We start from the raw sequence: 21,202 nt of genomic DNA, 5'->3' as shown, positions 1-21,202 counted from the left end.
CTGGGTGGCTGGCTAGGTGGCTGGCTGGGTGGCTGGATGGGTAGATGGATGGGTAGTTAGATGGGTGGTAGCCCACTGTCTATATAGCTTGAGCCCTCTATTTCCCATATATACAGACCCTGGGCAGGCTCTGTCTTGTTTTTGTTTCTCCTCCTCCTCCTCCTCTTCTTCCTCCTCCTTCTCCTCCTCCTTCTCCTCCTGTTCTTCTTAGTATTCTTGCAGTTGCTTGTTTCAAGAGAGTACATACAATGAATAGCATGCACATGCATGTGTGTTATTGAGAATTGAGCTCCGGGCCGACATACCTCCACCCTTGGGTTTGTGAGACAGTCTTCTCACTGGCCTTGAAATTTACTGGCCTCAATATTTTGGGACTGTGACTATAGGTGAACACCCATCAAATGCAACTGAAAATTTCATTTTTCTTATATCCTGTAAAGTTTATTGATTATTTATTAATCTTCATAGTTTTAAAATGGATTTCCTACCTGTAGAGTGCTCCCATGAAGGCAAGGGGAGTGCTCCTGTGAAAGCAAGGCTTGACCACAACTCCCAGAATCCTCCTGGAGACAGTGGTTCTATTCTCTGGACAGCAGAGGGCCTTGGCCTACAGTCACTGGCAGGGATGGCTATGTGAAAACCTTGGCACTTGGTCTTTATCTCTTTCTGTGCCAAGATGGTTACAATAGGCAGTGTGTTCACCCCTCACTTGGGGAAAGCTCGTGGAGCAGGTTAGAGGGTAGAAGCCTGACTGGGAAACTCTTTATGCTGTTAACTTGTGGAAGAACAGTTTAGTCTCAAGGCAATTCCCCTCTCCCCATTACCCCCAGTCTTCAGAGTTGGGGAAAGATGGGGCACTTCTATGTGACACCCAAGCCTCCAAAACAAGCAGGCACTTGCAGTTTTTTCTGTTGCTTCTTTTACTTGATTGAACTTCCTCTGACACACTTTTAGGCCTGGAATATACAGCTACAAGTCACATCAGGCTGTGAAGGTCTACATTGATCAGATATGTCTGTGTTGTATCCCTTAGCCAAGTGCAAGGTTGTTATCACCTTCAACCAAGGACTCCGGGGAGGGCGTGTGGTGGAGCTGAAGAAAATAGTGGATGAAGCTGTGAAGAACTGCCCAACAGTCCAGCATGTACTGGTGGCTCACCGGACGGACACCAAGGTTCACATGGGGAATCTGGACATCCCCCTTGAGCAGGTGGGTTTACCTCACATGGTGTACAGGGTGAGGAGAGATTATTAGATCACCTGGGTCTGAGAATTGTTAGGCTCTCAGTCAGGATTTCTTAGAGTCTTTCTGCCCCTCCTCCCACATACTCCCCATATGCCTGCCTCCTCTGCCCCACCAGGGGAGTGGAGCCCAGAATTTTGCATATGCTAAGTAGGATCCCAAACATCAGGCTACACCACCAGCCTCACTTCATCTTTTTGTGTCTTTGGATTTGAAATTGACAGGGAATGTCACTTTGAGAATCCTGACTTCAGCTGAGAAATGGTGGTATCCAGGGCCTTAGTGGATGGGGGAGGATAATGCCTTGACCTGGTGATGTGCTTCTGTCCCTCCCAGGAGATGGCCAATGAGGCCCCTGTGTGTACCCCTGAAAGCATGAGCAGTGAAGATATGCTCTTCATGCTCTACACCTCTGGGAGCACCGGGACACCCAAGGGACTCGTTCATACACAGGCAGGCTATCTACTGTATGCTGCCATGACGCACAAGGTAGGAACCCAGGGGAAAAGGGGGACCGATGCCTCCTGCTATGCCTCTGGCGGATTCTGGGTAGGGCAAGGAGGAAGCGCAGTGATGGCTAGAGTTTCTGCAGCCACAGGCTTGTGGTATAGATGTTTGCTTGTAGCATGCTCACGAGCAGGCTGCTATGAATTATGGTGCAGTAGAGCAGGTGTGTGTAAAAGAAAGAAGAGCTGGGTGCAGCTGAGCCTGCTGTGGCCCAGCAACCCGTCTGGTGTGCTCTGTTCCAACTCCTTTTTCTGGAGGTGTGGGGATGGAGCTGTTGCTGGCTCCTTTTCATTTCTGACTCCACAGGTCCCTTACACACATATCTTACAACTGCATTGTAAAAAGAAAGGAGATGAACAGCAGAAACTTACCAGGGCTGGTGTGGTAGAACACATGCTTACTATGTACAAGGCCCTGGCTTCCATCTCCAGGATTGCAGAAAAACCAACAAACCCAAGTCCGTTGCAGAATATTTTGATCACACTGTGAAGCCCAAGATTGTGTTGTGTACTGGAAAAACCTGTTTCAGCTCTTAGCACACACCTTTAATCCCTCTGACTGGAGTAGAGATGAGCTTAGTATACACCCTTAATACTGAACCATGAAGGTAAAATTAGTTTGTGGAAGGAAGGACCATGTTTGAAAATAATGTCTAGTTGAGTATCAGACAGTGACAAATCAGAGAAAGATTTGACAGAATAGGATATGCCCAACTCTCACAAGAAGACAGAGGAAGAAGAGGCTACTCAGGAGAGAGCTGCACAGGGAAGGAGAGGAGAAACAGGCAGTTTTGTCAGGACAGTTATACAGGACAGTTATACAGGTTGCAGAGAACACAAGCTGGATACAGGTGAAGACGGACCAAGCCAGAGAATGAGGAGCCAGAAGATTAGAACATATTGTCAAAGTTAGTCTGAGGCCACGCAGAGCAATTTAGAAGCCGAGAGGAGCCAGATTGAATCAGTCAGCTTGCAGAGGAGTTTGAGCCAGAGTAGCCGAGTTGACCAACCAACCAGAGTTCAGAAAGAACTAGGAAGAAGTGAGCTTATTCAGCAGCAAGTCTCACAGGCTGAAAATGTTCTAGGCCTAGATAAGATTGTACAGAGGCTAGAAGCTTCCAGGACTAGGCCTAGGTTAGAATGAGATAATAAGTCTTTGATGATGCCAATCACCCAGCCAAGTAAAAGTTATATTTTCACAAGCCAAAATGTCTTGCTATAAGGATGAATATGTTCATTTTTATATATTAAATATTTATTTTCTTCCACTTAGATGTCATAGTTCATCTGATTTTTACTTTTATGTTTGATTGAGTTTTCTTAGTTTGTTTTTATTTTAATTGTTCTTCAGATATTATAGTTTGATTATGTTTTTCCCCTTCTCCAAGTCCTCTCAGATCTTTCTTTCCTCCCTAACCAACTAACTTCATGCTCTTTTTTAAAAATTTATTTACTTCATGCTCTTTTTAACAACTGAAAACAAAACTGAGAAAACACACACACACACACACCACAAAAACAAACAAGTGTAAGAACAATAAGACAAAAATGCAAAAACAAAATGAAAAATCCACAAAAATATTACTGACTCCATATTATACTTGTCAATTGCTCTGGAGCATGGTTGACATACCCAGTTACACTCCACTGGATAAAACTTCTTTTCCCTTTGCCAGTGGGTATCAATTATAGATAACTTCTTTGTTAGGGGTGATGTTTTGAATGTGAGTGGTCCTCATAGAAGCATGTCTGAATACTAACTACTTAGTCTATAGGAAGTGCTGCCATTAGGAGGTGTGGCCTTGTTGGAGGAAGTGTGTCACTGTAGGGGGGCAGGTTTTGAGGTCTCAGAAGCTGAGCCAGTTCAGCTACCTCTCCAGCATCATGTCTGCCTGCATGCTACCAAGCTCCCTGCTATGATGACAATGGACTAAACCCCTGAACTCTGAACTGTAAGCCAGCCCAATTTAAATGGTTTCCTTTATAAGAGTTGTTGTGGTTATGGTGTCTCTTCACAGCAATAAAACCCTAACTAAGACAACCCTCCCTGTGCTGAGACTCAGCCTGTCTAGAACCTGTGCAGGTCCTGTGCATGCTGCCACAGTCTCTGAGTTCATTTGAGCATCAGTCGTGTGTCTAGAAGACACTATCTCCTTGAGGTCATCCATCCCCTCAGGCTCATATAATATTTGTTTTGATTTTTGAGATAGAATCTTACTCTGTAACCCAGACTGATCTCCTGATTTAGTTTCTTTAGAGCTGGGATTATAGGCATGTATCACCAACCCTGGCTTCCCACTGACCCCAAAAAGAAAAAAATTATTTGTGGGTCTCTAAAAACAATTAGTACTACTCATTCCAAAAGAAAAGTAAAATTAAAAACACTTTTTATAAAGAAATTTGAATTAGTGAGTGGAAATTGCAGTAGGCCACCCTTGAGGCACATTAAATGACAGATCATGTTTTTATTACAATAAATATATATAGAAAGTGTTGATGGGTACAAGACTATGATTTAACATGGGTCCCTGATTGCCCCAGAGAGTAGCTGACACATCCTAGGAGACTTTCCAGGTCTCCGTGAGCAGGGCTTAGACATCGTTCTGGGTAGTAGCAACTTTCCTTGGCTTGGTCTCTTCTATCATGAGGCCAGAGTTCCAGCCAGGCTTCCAGAGAGAGCCTTGAGTCCCAGAAAAATCTTGGCTTCTGTCTTAATCACTGTTCTATTGCTGTGAAGAGACACCATAACCAAAGCAACTCTTATAAAAGAAAACATTTAATTGGATGCTTGCTTACATTTTCAGAGTACAATCTGCAATCATCATGGTGTCATGCAGGCAGATATGGTGTGAGAAGCAGCTGAGAGTTCTTCATCCAGATCTGTGTGTGTGTGTGTGTGTGTGAGAATAAAGGGGAGAGAGAGAGAGAGAGAGAGAGAGAGACAGAGAGAGAGTGTGTGTGTGTGTGTGTGTGTGTGTGTGTCTGGACTTGTCATGGGCTCCTGAAATCTCAAGCCTACTCCAGTGGTTACTAAGCATTCAAATATGGGGGTGATTTCTCATTCAAACCACCACATTCCATTCACTGGTCCCTATATGCTTGTAGTCATATCATAATACAAAATGTAATCAGTCCAACTTCAAAAGTTTCCATATTCTATCACAGTCTTAACTCTGTTTTAAAGTCCAAAGTCTCTGAGACTCATGGCATTCTCTTAGTTATAATCAAAGTCAAAAAGTAGATGACACACATGCAATAGCATGGAATATACATTACCATTCCAAGAAGGGGGAAAGGGAGTATAGTGAGGAAATACTGGATGAACGCAAAACTGAACTCCAGCAGGGCAGATTCCAAATTCTGCATCACTATGTCTGACATCAAAGTGTTTTTTCAGACCTCCAACTCCTTTCAGCATTGATGACTGCAATACACTTCTCTCTCTTGGGCTGGTTCCACCCCCTGTTAGCAGCTCTCTTTGGCAGTATTCCATGTCTGGCGACTCCAGCATCGGGGGGCTCTAACACAATTCAGGCTTCACTTTCACAATTTCATGTAATGGCCTCTCTGGAACTCCATTCTGGGACCTCACCCCCCCACCCCATGCATATTCCTGGCCTCAGAAGCTTTACTTAGCTGGGGGAAATTCCCTATCTTGTATCCTTGATGCTAAAGCCAGCATCTTGTGGGTGGCTGAAGCTGCCAGATTCTCTGCTTGCTGAAGCTGGAATCTGGCCCCTTCTTTCAATTTCATTTGTATCTGCTCTCTTTTGTTGATGGCTCCCTTTGCTGCTTAAATCCTTTTCACAAGTTGGAAGCTTATCTGGGTGGGGTCTTGCCCTGAGCTTACTTCTCTATTAATTCTATTTATTGTCAGTCTTTTCTTTAAGCTTTTTATCTCCTTGAGCACAGGACTTGGCTGAACCAGCTTTGAAGTCTCCGAGCTCACCTCCATTGACACACTTTCTCCTACAGGGCCATACCTACTCCAATGGGGCCACACCTCCTGAACCTTCTCAAATAGCGCCACTTCCTTATGATACACATTCAAATATTTGGGCCCTTGGGAGCTATTCTTATTCAAACTACCACAAGGTACCGAGAGCAGGCAAGAAGCATCTTTTTCAATGCTTAAGAGATTTTTTTTTTCTTTTTTTAGAGCAGTGGGAGTAGAGACTTCTGTGGCTAAGATTAAACACAAGTAGGAATGGCATGACAGATGAATGTCTTTCTGCTCACATGGTGCTGGAAGCTTTTTCTATGCTAGGTGTCACACTCAGGTCTTGAGGTATAAGGAGGCCTGGGGTGTTCCCAAGAACCCAGGCAGCTCCATAGCACACTCTCTGTGTGGCCATGACACACAGTAAAATGTCTGTTGGAGTTAAAAGTCTTGTTCCCATCTAGGTGTGCCAGTTCTGCTCTGACGTGGCTGGTTGAGCTTGTACCAATGCTGAGGCTGCCATGTCTCTGTGTCCTCGGTGGAAGATGTTAGAGATGTCCACACTGTGGCTTCCCTGTGCCAGGGTCCTTGGTTCAAGTGTACATGTTTTAATATGCATGTGTGCATTCACCTGGGGGAATGTTTACATGTGTATAGATGCATGAGGATACATACACATGAGCATATTTCCCCACAGGCATGTGATCATGTGTTTATGGGTGTTCCCATGCACATGGGTGCATGCTGATGGTGTGGAGACTGTTAGGGAAGAGGACAGTTGACTGTGAAGGTGTGAGTGACAGTGGGGTATGCAACAGAGTCATAGACCTTCCTGGCTGCTGGGCCTTTTGAAGAATGACTACACACAAGCCAGGGCTTTCCTGTAAGGAAATATGGGGAAAGAAATCTTCAGGACAGACAATTTGGATCTGGATTCCATACACAATTGTTTTGCTCTTGGGTGCTTGGGGTTTTTTAAGATTAGAGCATCCTGATTTCCCAGATCAGTGAAAGTGCCTTCCTCCTCTGGAGTGTCCTTGCTGGCCTGGAGACACAGCTCTGGAAGGGCCTGCTTGCTCATGACTTTTCATGTCTGCTTGCCTCTGCCTTCCAAGTGAAAGTATCTAAAGGTGTGTGCCACCATAGCAACACTCTTTTTAAAAAATATACAAATCCTACCAAAGTCCAATCTGTGTTTCAATGAATTGCTATATAATGATACCACTTTTGTGAAGAAATGGAATGTTTACTAGTCTTGCAGAAAGCCCTGTCTACAGTCCCATCTTTCACAATGTGATATATTACTGTCCCCTGTTTCTTCAAGGTTTACCCCAAAGCATATCCCTAGACATAGGTATTTTCACTCATCACAATATCTGGATTATTCTTTACCTTCTGGGTTCCCTCTTATCCCTTTCGTTTCTTTAGAGTTTGTCTTTATCAGTTAGTAATTTGTCACTGAGTCCCTAAGCTTTGTTTTCCTCAAATGGTCAACAGAGATGTGCCTTCAGCAAGGGGGAGCAAGTGTCCCTTGCATGCTTACAGAACCTGACGGTGCTCAATAGGTGCTTGCATTTGATTTTTAGAAAGTTTTAAAAACAGTGGTATAAGGTAGTTTAGAAATACGCCAGACTTTTTTTTTTCTTCTTCTCTTGATGCTACAGATTAAACTTAGGGCTTCTTGCATGACAAGACTGTGCTCTAATGCCAAGGCACATTCCCAGTTCAAGTTGTCACACCTTAATTGTATACTGAGATGAACTGGCACCACCAGTGCATACCTGTTTCAGGACATGGGCTGTCTTCAGCTCACCAATGAACTTCAGAGCAAACTTCATCCTATAGCTCAGCATTATTTGGCTTGCAGTCATTCCATGGGCTCTTGTACCATGTACAATTTGGTACTTGTAATGATCACATGGTCGCTGTCTGTGTTTGTGGTTCTGTCTTCTGCTGGGCTCTGTGGGAAACCTCTGCAGCCATCACTCACCTCACTTCTGATAGCTGTGGCAGCTGTCACAGTTACGGATTGCTGTACAAGTGACTGTGTCTTAGTGGTGGATAGTGGTGGATAGTGGTAAGTCGGGGAAGACAAGTTCTTGAGGGTTCTCTCCTGTATCCGTAGCTCGTGTTTGACTACCAGCCAGGTGATGTCTTTGGCTGTGTGGCTGACATCGGTTGGATCACAGGACACAGCTATGTGGTGTATGGACCCCTCTGCAATGGCGCTACCACAGTCCTTTTTGAGAGCACCCCAGTTTACCCTGATGCTGGTGAGGACCAAGAACTCTGGTGAGGCTGGCTCTAGGTAGTAGGGGAGGGATCTCAAGGTTGGAGTAAAGAATTACAGAAGCCTGGAGGCTTGTATCTGGCAAGGGGACAGTTCTTGTGTCCCATTGACCAGATGCCAGGTGGACATTGGGGATGCTAGGCTTTGAGCCTTGCTAGATGAACTGGAGGCTACTGCCATGTGCAGAAACATCAGAGGGAGTCTGACCAGGAGGAATCTCATCTCAAAACTGCCCATTTCATGCTTCCTCTCCCTGTATTGGAAGCTGCCTGCTGAAAACCATTGCTTAGTGTTCTCCAGCTCATATCTAGGGCCACTCCAGTAGTCTACATGTGGCCTTTCCTCAAAGCCTGGGCCATCCATCCATCTTTCCCACCCTCCTCAGTCCCACCACCCAGACTTCAGGACCATACATGGCTTGCAGCCACCCTTGTTAATTTGCATCACTTTGAGGATGTGACCTCATCCTGCTGTCTTTTTATGTTTCTCTCATGTAATACAGTTTCCCCAAATATTTACTTTAATGTAGTCAAATTGTTGCTGGCTCTTGCCCTAGCATGCCATAGGACTGGGGTGTGAACTTTTTCCTTGCTGCCTCTTGGCCCCCACAGCCACACTTGAGGAAGCTTAATGGAATGATGGCAGGGACAGAGGATCATTGCTTAAGAACAGCTTCATGGAATAGTGTGATCTTTGGAGTTTCTGAGTATTATGTGTGTGTATTTTCTGGGCACATGGATACGCACATACCAGTAGCTATGCTGTTACCAAGGGAGGATGAGTTATTACTTTAGGGACCATTTAATTACTACTGATCAAAGTTCCATGTCACTTTTTAAAACTTGCAGCAATAACATCTGAAGCTGATCCCTGACTAGCTCACATGGAATACCTCATGTGATGTTGTCATCCAAGGTTGGGTGTAGAAGGTTCTGCATGCCACCTTGTAATTAGGGAGTTCTCCAGGACCCCTTTCTTCAAGGATGGTAGGGGCTCCCTTTCTGTGATCACACACACAGTCCCAGCCCTCACAACTCTGAGCTTGGCCTGCATGTGTAAAATAGGTCCTGCTTGGTGGGCTATCTGGCTGACTGTGACTCTTTTGTAGGTCGTTACTGGGAGACAGTGCAGAGGCTAAGGATCAACCAGTTCTATGGTGCCCCGACAGCTGTCCGGCTGCTGCTGAAATATGGGGATGCCTGGGTGAAAAAGTATGACCGCTCTTCCCTGCGCACACTGGGGTCAGGTGAGCACAGTGCTGTGTGGCTTGGCATGGCTCTGGGGCTTTGCTAGGCAGTGCTAAACTGGGTAGTCCTGCTAAACAGGGCAGGGGTGGGGGGCACACCACTGTTTGAGCAGGATTTGCTCTGAACTGATGAGCAAGGGTTGTGTGTGAGCTCTGGGATCTATTCTGACAGATACAGCGAAGCCAGGCCACAGAATGCTAGGGCAGAGCACCTCTTTTTAGAGGCTTAAGAGCTAGTTAAGTGCGCCACCACTGCCAGGCAAAGGCAGTCTCTTTCTGGCAATGATGAGCAAGCCTGGCATGGGTGCATCTGTGTACATGTTTGTTCTTTGTCAGGAGTGTATTCTGAGTTCTATGGAATAAATGTCAGAAGTCAAAACTTTCAGGTAGTAGGGTAAACACACCTTTAGGTTTGATAGATTCCACCCCTGATAATTGTCTGAAATAATTGTATAAAGTGTATAGTCTCTTAATTACAGCACGTGCACCACACTTGCTCCTCAGAAACTTGGTGCCAGATTTCAGTCCCGTTTCCCCATAGTTGTGAACCTTTTAAGCTGTCAGGGTGCATGCAGGCATCATAATGTGCATTACTTTGATGACTATGGACATGGGAACACAGACCTTTCCAGGTCCTTTGGTGTAGCCTTCAGGAAGGTCACTGAGCTGTTCCTCCCTAATAATTTACTCCTTTTTGTTTCAGAGGACTTTGAAGCCTGTTAATTTCCTTGTTGCTTTTGTGTGGTTTTAGTGGGAGAGCCTATCAACCATGAGGCCTGGGAGTGGCTCCACAACGTCGTGGGTGATGGCAGATGCACACTGGTGGACACTTGGTGGCAGACTGGTGAGTGTCTCTGAGGGGGAGTTGTCACAGGCCTGAGGGCTAACCTGGGACTGGAGGGGCTCATGCATACCTAGCACCACGTGGGTTCATGTGACTGTGGTGGTGCTCATGAGGCCCACGTCCCTTCAGCATGTAGTTGCACAGGAGAAGGTTCAGAGTTATAGCCTGGCTGCTGTAGGGGACACATAAGGCTCCTGAGCCTCGGTTTCATGCGTGTCTTATAGCCTCTCAGATCTACAGAGCTCCAGAGTGAGGAGGAAAAGAGGTGACAAACTAGGGCCAGTGGACTAGAAAATCCTCAGGGCTCATTCTCCTTTACAGGCAGAGGCCCTTCCTTCCTTGCTTGCTTTTTAATTTTGGCGCAGTGCTGGGACCTCAGCATAGAACTTCATACATGCTCAATACTTTTCTGCCTCAGCACCACCCCTTTCTGAACACAGACACTTCTGAGGAGGACATATCTGTTTGTGGGAGAAGGAAGTTGTTTTTATTTATTTATTTATTTATTTATTTATTTATTTATTTATTTATTAAATATCTGACTCCTTGGGATGTTCAGGGAAAGAGGCCACCACTATACAGTAACACAGCTGTTAAAAGCCGTATTTTGCAAGTAGTCAGCATGAGACAGGTTCAGATAACATCTCTGGTTTGTGCTGGAAGACACGGGACAGAGAACTTTTTACAATATGTCTCGTGAAACACTGCCATACATACTGACTGGTTCAAGTGCTGGAGAAATGACCACACAGGCTTCACTATCCATTGGTCTTAGCTCCAGCAGTTTATTTCTTCCATCTTCCTGTGCAAGTAGGCGGCTTTTCACCCTTCCCTATTTCAAACATAGGCCCGACCCAGTGAAGGTGTATTGGGCAGAGGGTAGTACCCATACCCATCTGCTGAATGCAGAGCTCAGGGTTCTGCTTGTGCCCGCAGTAGAGGAGACTACAGACCACGCCTAGATGGGCACATTGTGGAATATATCTGTTCCTGGTCCCCAGGTCAATTAGTGTTTCTTTATCCTTCCTGCAGAAACTGGAGGCATCTGCATTGCACCACGGCCCTCGGAAGATGGGGCAGAGATCCTCCCGGGTATGGCCATGAGGCCATTTTTTGGCATCGTCCCTGCACTCATGGATGAGAAGGTGTGAGGGGTCTTGCAGAGGTTGTCCCCTGAACATAAGGCCTTGCTACTCCTCTGGCAAGCCTTCTATCCCCTTGATTTCTGTCTCTTGCTAAGATGCAGGGTCTAGCCCTTGGAGTAAAGGCTAGGTCCTTACACATGCCCCACAGCCCTTTCTTAAACAGCGCTGCTAATGACTGCTGCAAGCCAGGGCCCTCATCAGACTTTATCAGGAGGAAAGCTCTGGACAGTTCTATCCAGTGCTTCATATTTCCTGCCTCGGGTCAAGCTGATAGTCAATTCGTTGTTTTTCTCCCAGTGCTGGTCAGGTCTCTCATGAATGTCTCCCTTCATCTGTAGGGCAATGTTGTGGAGGGTGGAGATGTTTCTGGGGCCCTGTGTATTTCCCAAGCTTGGCCAGGCATGGCAAGGACCATCTATGGTGACCACCAGAGGTTCGTAGATGCCTACTTCAGAGCATACCCAGGTGAGCAACTAGGGTAGATTCCTGTATCTTCTCCATAGATTCCTGGTATCATGTTTCTATAGATAACTGGTTAAATTCATGGAAGCTATGTATAATGTGATGGCTCTGTGGAAGTGAGTCTGGCTTTGCACCCTCCCTTTACTTCCCTTTACTTGACTGGGAGATCGGGTCAGCATGCCGAGCCTTTGTAGGGGTTGGGATAAACATGAGTATATCCTTGGCTCTGGCCTGGGATGGACATCATGGTAGATACTGAGAAAAAGATGAGTGACGAGACATGTTTGGGAAGCTGTCACGGAGGCTGGGTGTTCTCACAGTTTATAGTCTCATTCTTCTCATGTTTCCTTGGGGTCCTGGGTTGGAAGTTTGTGTGACTGCTAAGGTCTTTGCCTTGCTGGAAGTAGCACAGTTCAGTCTCAAGGTCACAGCTGTCATTCATCTTTATGGACATCCCAGCTGTGCTACGGTCTGTTTTCTGCTTTCTAGACATGAACAGTCTTGATATCATTCATGTCACTTGCCCTCTCATTAGAACACAGCCTGGGAACGTCTAGAGAGGTGTTTATGTGTTAGTTGCTGGAGGGAGATGATAGGTCAGGAACTTGGATTGTACTAGGGCCTGGCTCAGAGCCCCTGGCCCTGAATGCCCCACTATGGTATAGGTTATTACTTCACTGGAGATGGAGCTCACCGGACGGAGGGTGGCTATTACCAGATCACGGGGCGTATGGATGATGTCATCAACATCAGTGGTCATCGCCTGGGGACTGCAGAGATTGAGGATGCAATGGTAAGCTCAGCCTGCCATTTACTTTGCTTGGTATTCTCACGATACCTCTGATGAGCTCAGAGTCAGGATAGGAATGTACACCCCATGTCATCTCAGGGTGTTTTGTCCTCTGTTCCGCACAGGCTGACCATCCTGCTGTTCCAGAAACTGCTGTCATTGGGTACCCTCATGACATCAAAGGAGAAGGTGAGTGTCTGCCCCTTCTCTCTAATAGTGGAGGTTCATGTGCAGCAGGGTGCCCCAACAGAAAGACAACAGGATACAGTGAAAGAGCCTTATGGCTATACTGTTGCCTTCCTGGTGAGGACACTGATCAAGGTAAATATTAAGTGTAAGCTATGAAACACCCATTATTTGCTGACCTTTAAGGACATTCAGCCATAAGAAGCCATGATATATTTGGCCCCTGGCTGAACCTGGGAAGTCTCTGTTTCCAGTATCTCTGGCTGGGGCACTTTCTAAGCCACACCCATATCCTCCTGCCCACCCACTCACTTGGTTTTAGCACTCATGTCAGCTCTGTAGCTGCTATACCTGTGCACTGGGCTCTGCCCTATAGCAGGCTGTGTACTGACATGCTGGGGAAACTGACATCCCACAGCATATTGACACAGTACGGGAGGGCAGGGTAAATTATCAGAATGCTCTTAAATCAATGATGTCTTTAAAAAAAATTTTCTCCAGAGCCAGATGATTCCCAAGTGGCTGTGTCTAGAAAGGACACTTGAGTGTTGCAATGGCAGACCCTGTGGCCTGGTGTGACATGGTCATATTCTAACCATGTGTGAGGTCATTTATGTACAAAATGACCTTGTATGCCCTGTGAAGTGGCCTGGAATTGAGTGTTCTCTCTCTCCTCTTAGGGACATTCTGTGTTACATCGTGCTTCAAGTATCACCTGACTCTTGTCTACACTTAGGTGCTTCTGTTCTAGTACTTAACCAAACATTTAACTTTTTTTTCACATCCCAGCTAGAAACCAAGCTCTCAAACATGCTAAGCATGCAGGCTACTACTGAGCTCCACCACAGCCCCTTAGATACTGCCTTATCTTTCTTTTATTTTCTTATTATCTTTATTTAATGTCTATGGATGTTTTGCCTGCATGTATATCTGTGCATTACATGTGTGTAGTGCTTGCAGAGGTACAGAGATGGGGCACTGGATGTCCTGAGACTGGATTTGTGGATGGTTATTAGCCGCTATGTAAACCTGGGGAATAGGACCTCTGTCCTCTGGAAGAGTAGCAGTGTTCTTAACTGCTAAGCCATCTCTCCAGCCCCATCAGATACTTTCTTTGAACTGACTTGTTGCAAAGTTTAAAAATCAATTAAGCGCTTTAAAAACAACATTCTTCATACCATAGAAACAATGTGCTGAGGTGGCTGTGGTTTGCTGTTGGGACAAAGGCATGTGAGAGAGCTGTTTGGGGCACCCGCCAGCAGAGGCAATGTCTAGATATCATCAAGATGGGAGGTGGGTAGCAGTGTGAGAACAGTTCCTCATGGGTAACTGTGAAGATACCTCATTTGGGTAGGGACCTGGACCTACTTTTGGGGTCTCTGCATTTGATATCTCTGTGGTCCAAGGATCTGCCAGTGCCCTCGTGTGCTCCCAACATCTGAAAACTGTGAAAGTTCAGTGTGCCCAAATCTTAAGACAGTGCTAATAAATACTTCAGTCCTGAACCTGAAAGCAGCCTGTGACCCCAGGCACTTTCTGCCCTGTCCTTGGGGGTTTATCAGCCCTTGGATGAACCCTAGAAAATAGGAACAAGGTCAAAGAAGCTGCACTGCAGCGGAATAGCTTCAGATGGGGTAGGCTATATGTTGGGTTGTGCTCTGCCTCAGCTGCTCTGCCGGCATGTGGGTTCTTCATGGACACTGGCAGTGTTGTGCCTGATGATTAGCATTCTCTGGGTCCTCTGGCCTCTTTGTAGTCCAGCACCAGCTCTCAGCATTGGGTATTGTCCTTCAGTGCCTGCAGGGCTGGGAAGGACTTTTTACATATAGTGTGATGCTACTGGCTTCTAACAGATTTGCAATTCATAAATAACCCATTCACAGTTCTCAGTTAGTGTCGAGCTTCTTGAACACATTTGGTGTTTGTCCCCACTTCCTCTGAGCACCCTTGGCTAGGACCTGAATGCTGTAGGCTTTGGCTGCTTCTAGTCCTGCTGCTGGTTTGTGACCATTTGGACCTTGCACATCTCTGGCTCTTAACCTGCTCCTCCACCACCCTTTATACCTGCCTCCGGAATCAGTAATCCAGGTCTGTCTTCACAGTCATGTCAGCTGCCAAGATAAAACAATGTATCTTTCCTCTGAAGATATCACAACCTGATGGGGTGGGGCTAGTGAAGCTATCAACCATTCTATAAACCAAATACTATAACATATGGACAGAGTAAGAAAAAAATTGTCGCAGAGTATATGTTAACCAAGTTCACCTTTGAGGTGACGATGGGGAAGCCTTTCTAGTAGCAGCTTAGTTCACTACATACAGATTGTAGCGTGGGCAGGAAACAATCACTTGTCAACACATTTAGCAAGCACCTGCCATACTCAGGGCATGGTTTTAGATGCTAGAGACATATGCCAATGAATGAAGTGGAGTCTCTGCTGTCATGGAGCCACCTGATGGAATGGCTAGGGGACGGAAAGGAGAGACAGAGATGGTCAGGGAACAGAGGAGAGACAGACACTGAACAATAAGCATGGTCAATGGGGATGCTACACACTGCAGGAGACTCAAGAAGCTCAGAGGGAGCATACATTTGGAAGATGGGAACAAACAGTAAAATTAGATTTTTGTGTGGTAGCAGAAGCTATGGTACATTCTTTCTGGACCTCGACAGGATACTGGAAAATGTCTTCTGGTGTTTGCACTGATACCATATGCATCACCTTGCAGCCTGGCAGAACTTTCTTCCAAGATGGAGCTTTTCAAGGTTGAAGTTTGATACTGTTGAACACAGTAGCCCCAGCAGACTCAACCAGCAATTGACCTATGGCCATGTAATGTGGGAGTTTGTGTGTGTGTGTGTGTGTGTGTGTGTGTGTGTGTGTGTATGTGTGTATGATTGTATAGTGCACATGCATGTAAGGCCAGAGGTCAAAATCAAATGACTTGCTCAGTTGTCCACCACTGAATTTTTTTAATACATAGTTTCTCACTGAACCTGGAGCTCACTGATTGGCTAGGATGGCTCGCCAGCAAGCTCCAGGAATCCTCCTATTTCTACCTCCCCAGTGCTAGGATTATAGGCATGTATGCCTATGTATGCCTACTTTTTTACCCAAGTGCTAGGGATCTGAGTTCAGGTTATTAACCTTATGTGACCCATTCTTTACTGATTAAGCCATCTCCCCAGCCTCAGGGGTTAAAATTTTTACTTAAAAAAAACAAAAAACAAAAACAAAAAAACAAAAAAAAAACTATGCTGATACACAATCTTGTGTCTATTTCCAGGCAGCCCATGTCATGCATTCTTTCACAGCTGAGGGAACAGAATGTTAAGTCACATGCCCCAGATCACATACAGCCATCAGCACTGCTCTCAACCACGCATGACCACCCATGCGGGACACTGGCAGAGCCACAGTTGGAGTTGCTTTCACTTCCTGTATAGTCGACATGCTCCTTCAGGGTTGCAGAGGCTGAAACCAGTTGCTACTATGTAACCCTTTGCATTTAGAAACCCTCTGGGTTTATAGCCGCTTATGACAGGGGATTCAAGACAGACTCCGGACCTAGCACTCCTGTCTTTGCTCTCCTTCCAGCTGCGTTTGCCTTCATTGTGCTGAAAGATGACATCAGTGATGCGAACATGGTAGTAAATGAACTCAAGGTGGCAGTGGCCACCAAGATCGCCAAGTATGCAGTGCCTGACCAGATCCTGGTGAGTCAACTCCACCTGGGGGGTTTGGGGGGAGGATGGCGACACTCTCTCTGCTTTCCACAAATGTCAAGCAATGTTGAACATTTACAAGCAAGGGGCCCCTTTTATCCCAACATCAAAACTGTCATTAGTGGTTTGCGTTTCCCTGAGTGGTTTTCCTAAGACAGGGAAGGTCCATGCATTCCATGCATTTGAAGTTTACAGCGGACACCTGTTTAGGACACAGCCCTAGGCAAGGCTAGATACTCTTGTACTGTAGCCTTCAAAGGCTGGCTGCTGGTACAGGACTGAATGGTAAGGAGAATAAAAAATTTATGCTTCTCTTTTTGTGATGTTAGGTACGCGTTTGCTTTCTATCTCTGGGGCAAAATGCCTGAGACAATTAACTTAAATGGTGGGAAGGTTTTATTTTGGCTCATGGTTACAGTTTATGGTTGGGTGGCTGGGCTGTATTTTGGCCAGTAGCCATACTGTTTATCTTGGTGGGAAGCATGTGGCAAACAAAGCTGCTTAAATCATGGTAGCCAAGAAAGAAGGAGGAGCAGGAATCCTAAGATGTCCTTCAAAGACCAATCTCTGAATGACCTTTCTTTTTTTTCACCAGACCCCCACCTCCTAAAAGTCCCACCGTCTCCCAACAGCACTGCAAACTGGTGACCATACCTTTAACATAGTCTTTGGAGAGCATCTAAGATTCAAATCATAACAGAGTTGAGCCCAGAGACTTCTGAAGGCTCAGCCTGAACTCTACCACTAAGCTGTGTCTCAGCCAAATTACAAATTTTAAAGGTTTGAGAGACAAGGAGTTCTCCAGTCTCATGTGGTTTCTGAACATGTTTCTTATTTCCTGCAAGGAGTCATTTCCTGTGGGAAGGCCTGGGCCACCCTGGAGTCTCTTCAGATTTTTTTTTCTTTCTTCACTGATACCTCTCCACAATGATTTCCCGGTTTGGAATTCTTTGAGGCAAGAAGTGTTCGTCACCCCTTTCATATTGTTCACAATGCTGGCCTATCAGTTGAACTTGTAACATTAATTATCTCCAGATAGGGCATCAATCTCCAGCAAGTACTACCATCTACACACACACACACACACACACACACACACACACACACACACACCCCTTCCAAACACAGCTCTTAAAGTATCAGACTGTACAACAAAATTTTCTGCTTAGAGGCTTTTACCCAACTAAGCCCCAGGCTTGGGCTGAGAAGGAAACCACTCAAGTATTGTTGTCGACAAAACAGTCTCCATGGTCACACCTGAAGGGGGGTCAGCAAAGCTTGGTCACAGGTGAGATCCGACCCTTTGGGTTGATGTCAGCTTCAGGGTCAGTTTGCAGGGGTGTTAAGACATTGCTTGGTTCATATATTGGGCAAAGTTGCTTTGTAGTCCTCTGTGGGGAGTGAGTGTTAACCTCCCTAGGAGACCTCTTACCCCAGTGCAGTCACTGGTATCAGAGGGAGCTGTCCAGACCCTAACACCAGTCATCTTTGCCAGGTGGTGAAGCGTCTCCCCAAAACCAGATCTGGGAAAGTGATGAGGAGACTGCTGAGGAAGATCATCACCAGCAGGGGGCAGGATCTAGGGGACACTACTACCCTGGAGGACCCCAGTGTCATCACAGAAATCTTGAGTGCCTTCCAGAAGTATGAAGAGCAGCGGGCTGCAGCCAACTGAGAGGTGTGCCTCTGTGCTGCTCAGAGAAGGCGGAACAGGACCCCTGGTCGTCCTCAGAGACAGGAGCTTCAAAAGTGGCTTGTTTCATCTGAACATGTGACCCATCTACTGCCCTATTTGGAGTTGAAGCCCCTCTTTCTTTCTCCTGGGGCCCAGGGGACTGCCTCTGGAGGGGGAGGCCTTTGTCCTACATCTGGTTTCCAGAATTAAGTCATAACTGACACTAAGCCAAGCACAGGGTGGCCAGAGGTCTTAGCTCCAACGCTATCATGCTTTTGCCAGATGTGTCTAGAAACAAAACACAAAATATTTTATTTTTTGTACTTTTTCTATTTAGGGAGAACATTTGAGTATAGTGTGAACATTTAGTTACATACACACACACACACACACACACACACACACACACACACACACACACACACACAGTGGGAAAATCTCCTTTCTTGCCTCCCCAGGGATGAAGATAACAGATGTGCTTCTTTTATTTTCTTAATTACCATTCAGTGTGCTTGAAGTCCAAACCAGAAATGTTTGTGCCTTTGACACATTACTGTCCTGATCCTACCAATCCAAGTTGCTATACCTACCTCCTGTGTCTATTTCATATTTGGTTCATTTGATAGAACAATCTGGACAATTCTTATATTTTGCGTGTTAGGGATTGCACTCAGGGCCTCCTGCACACTAGGCAAGTGCTCTACCTCTGAGCTACACACCAGCACCTCTAACTTCCAAGACTCGGAGTGAATGTTCTCTCCTTTACTTGTGAAATAATTTGGGTTTGTTTCTCTAAGCTGTGATCTGGAAGGAGCTTCTTTCTCCAAGGTGCCTCATAGTAGGAGGTTGTATTGCTTCAAACGTGAGGTTGTTCACAGTAGCCAGGGAAAACTCAGGTGTCTTACTAAGCCTCTGATCCCGTCTGAACTGGGCTCCTGAAGACTCTGCCTGCCCTTTCTTTTGTGGTTGGGGCAGCGAGAATTCACTGTGGTCCAATGATGACACTTGGTTTCCTGAGCAAGTGCTCTCTTGATGTGCCTTAAGTCCTCTGGACTTTGATGAGTGATATAAATCATGAAGTCATGAAAAGGTTATTTTGTAGCTAGGTTGTGGCTAAGCATGGGAGAGCTGAAGGGGTTGGCAGCTCTGTGAGTAGGGCCCCTGGGGGCAGAGGAAGACTTCTGTCTGGTCCACAGAACTTAGCTATATGGGTGTTTCAGGAGTGTCTTAGTTACTGCACACCTACTGTCTTCCTGACTTCTTGGGTAATGGGGTAAATATGCTGATGCTTCCAGGAGGTGGGGTGGTTGTAGTACGCACAAATATTAATAGTCCTTTGTTACAATCAGCAGTGAAGAGCCATGTGATGGACATGGCTGACTATAATTACTGTGCCCTTTAGGAAGTGGCCTAGGTTCCCAGGTTACTGATAAAAGCCCTCAGAATGATTTATAGAAGTAGTCAAATAAAGCTTTATTTTGCTCACGGTCTTTTTTTTTTTTTTTTTTTTTTTTTCGAGACAGGGTTTCTCTGTGTAGTCCTGGCTGTCCTGGAACTCACTCTGTAGACCAGGCTGGCCTCAAACTCAGAAATCCTCCTGCCTCTGCTTCCCAAGTGCTGGATTAAAGGCGTGTGCCACCACTGCCTGGCATTCACTATCTTTTTATGGAGATGTTTTTGGTTGATGTTATTCTATTTTGTTTCTTCCTGGTGTTAGGGATTGAATCTAGAGCCTCTTGAATACTAGGTTAGCACTCATCTCAGACCTCTACTCCCTACCCCACCCCCACCCAGCCAGCATAATCCTGAGGAGGGGAAGGAGCCTATCCAACTCAAAAGATAGAACACACCAAAAAAAAAAAAAGTGTTGGTGCCATGTGTTCATATGTGTGTGTGTAAGAGAGAGCTTGTTTATGTGTGTGCAGGTGCTGGTGTGTGTGTGTGTGTGTGTGTGCGTGTGCCTGCGGTGTGCTTTGAGGCCAGAAGACAACCGACAACCTCATAGCAACCATCTACCTTTTCTTTTTGAGACAAAGTCTCTCACTAGGCCTAAGACTCACCAAGTGGCTAGTCTGGTTGGTCAGTGAGCCCCACAGATCCTATCTCCATCTCCCCAGTGCTGGGGTTATAAGTGAACACCTACTTATTTTATTCATGGCTGCCTGTTTTCCCTGGGCTAGAACTCAGGTCTCATGCTTACAAGGCAAACACCTTGTAATTCAACCTATCCTGGCACTGCTTCAGAAAAAGCCACCATTTCTGCAGGGAAACCACCTCCTGACCTTGTTAAGTGGCTAACTCTGGCTACAGGCTTGAGGTTATGATGCTCATCTCCTAGCACCACAGGACCCAGCCTAAGTAACAAGCTCAGGTATGACCATCTGATATGGTCAGGGACAGTAGGAAACACATAAAGGTACCAAGGGAGTGGACTACTATCTGTCACTTGATTGATAAGCAAAGTTTGTGGCCGGTCAGGTGAAGAATAAGGACCCAGGGATTAGTGAAGGCCTTAAAAAAACTACCTGCCCATTTTTCTTGGGACTTCCCCTTGGACAAGGAACCAAGCTTTTGGTACTACAAAATGCAGAGAGAAGAACAGTCTGCTGCTTGAGATGGGTAAGTAACTAAAGGTGCTTGCATAGTGATCTGAGTTCAATCTCCATGACCCGTACAGTGGAAGGAGAGAAAAGACTCCTGCAGGTTGCTGTCTGAGCTCTCTTTTGTGTTGTCTGTGTGCTGCACACACAGATGACACAGATACACACATATACAAATGGACAACTAAATGGCAAAAAATTATGGCAATGAAACATCTATGACTTATGGCTTGATTGTCACACTTACATGAAAGGCAGTCACTGGAAATGCTGGGGAACATCCATCCCTGGTATCCCCATGGAAACTGAACTGATGAAAAAGTGGTCCCAGTGGTTTCTACAGTTCCTCGTTTTAAGATCTAATTGGCCACGACACACAGAGAGGTTAGCACAAGGTGTTGGAGTCTGCTGAGAGCTAACGTTCTGTACTGGGTTACTATCCTAACCATACCCAGCAGGAAACAATGCCAGAAACTCAGATTTACCAAACTCTGTGTGCAAGGGAGGCCTTGTGGAAGGGTTCATGCCCTTCATAGATGCTATTCTTCC

The 21,202-nt window shown here is 45.9% G+C and overlaps 1 protein-coding gene across 1 annotated transcript in view; it reads left to right on the top strand.

Moving 5' to 3' along the window:
* The window catches only part of Acss1 (acyl-CoA synthetase short chain family member 1), a 45,982-nt gene extending 26,439 nt beyond the window's left edge, over positions 1-19,543 (top strand). Inside the window, exons 4-14 of the mRNA XM_034495084.2 lie at positions 1,034-1,209; positions 1,579-1,731; positions 7,814-7,961; positions 9,087-9,224; positions 9,976-10,068; positions 11,101-11,213; positions 11,552-11,678; positions 12,341-12,468; positions 12,591-12,654; positions 16,251-16,369; positions 17,874-19,543. Coding sequence (XP_034350975.1) covers positions 1,034-1,209; positions 1,579-1,731; positions 7,814-7,961; positions 9,087-9,224; positions 9,976-10,068; positions 11,101-11,213; positions 11,552-11,678; positions 12,341-12,468; positions 12,591-12,654; positions 16,251-16,369; positions 17,874-18,053 — 1,439 coding nt within the window. The 3' untranslated portion in view covers positions 18,054-19,543. The remainder of the gene's footprint in view (positions 1-1,033; positions 1,210-1,578; positions 1,732-7,813; positions 7,962-9,086; positions 9,225-9,975; positions 10,069-11,100; positions 11,214-11,551; positions 11,679-12,340; positions 12,469-12,590; positions 12,655-16,250; positions 16,370-17,873) is intronic.
* The last annotated feature ends 1,659 nt before the right edge of the window (positions 19,544-21,202 follow it).

The sequence above is a fragment of the Arvicanthis niloticus genome, chromosome 2, assembly GCF_011762505.2.
Source record: "Arvicanthis niloticus isolate mArvNil1 chromosome 2, mArvNil1.pat.X, whole genome shotgun sequence".
Taxonomy (NCBI): Eukaryota; Metazoa; Chordata; class Mammalia; order Rodentia; family Muridae; genus Arvicanthis; species Arvicanthis niloticus.
Note: the sequence above shows the minus strand (reverse complement) of the source record. Positions and strands in the feature narration are given on the sequence as shown.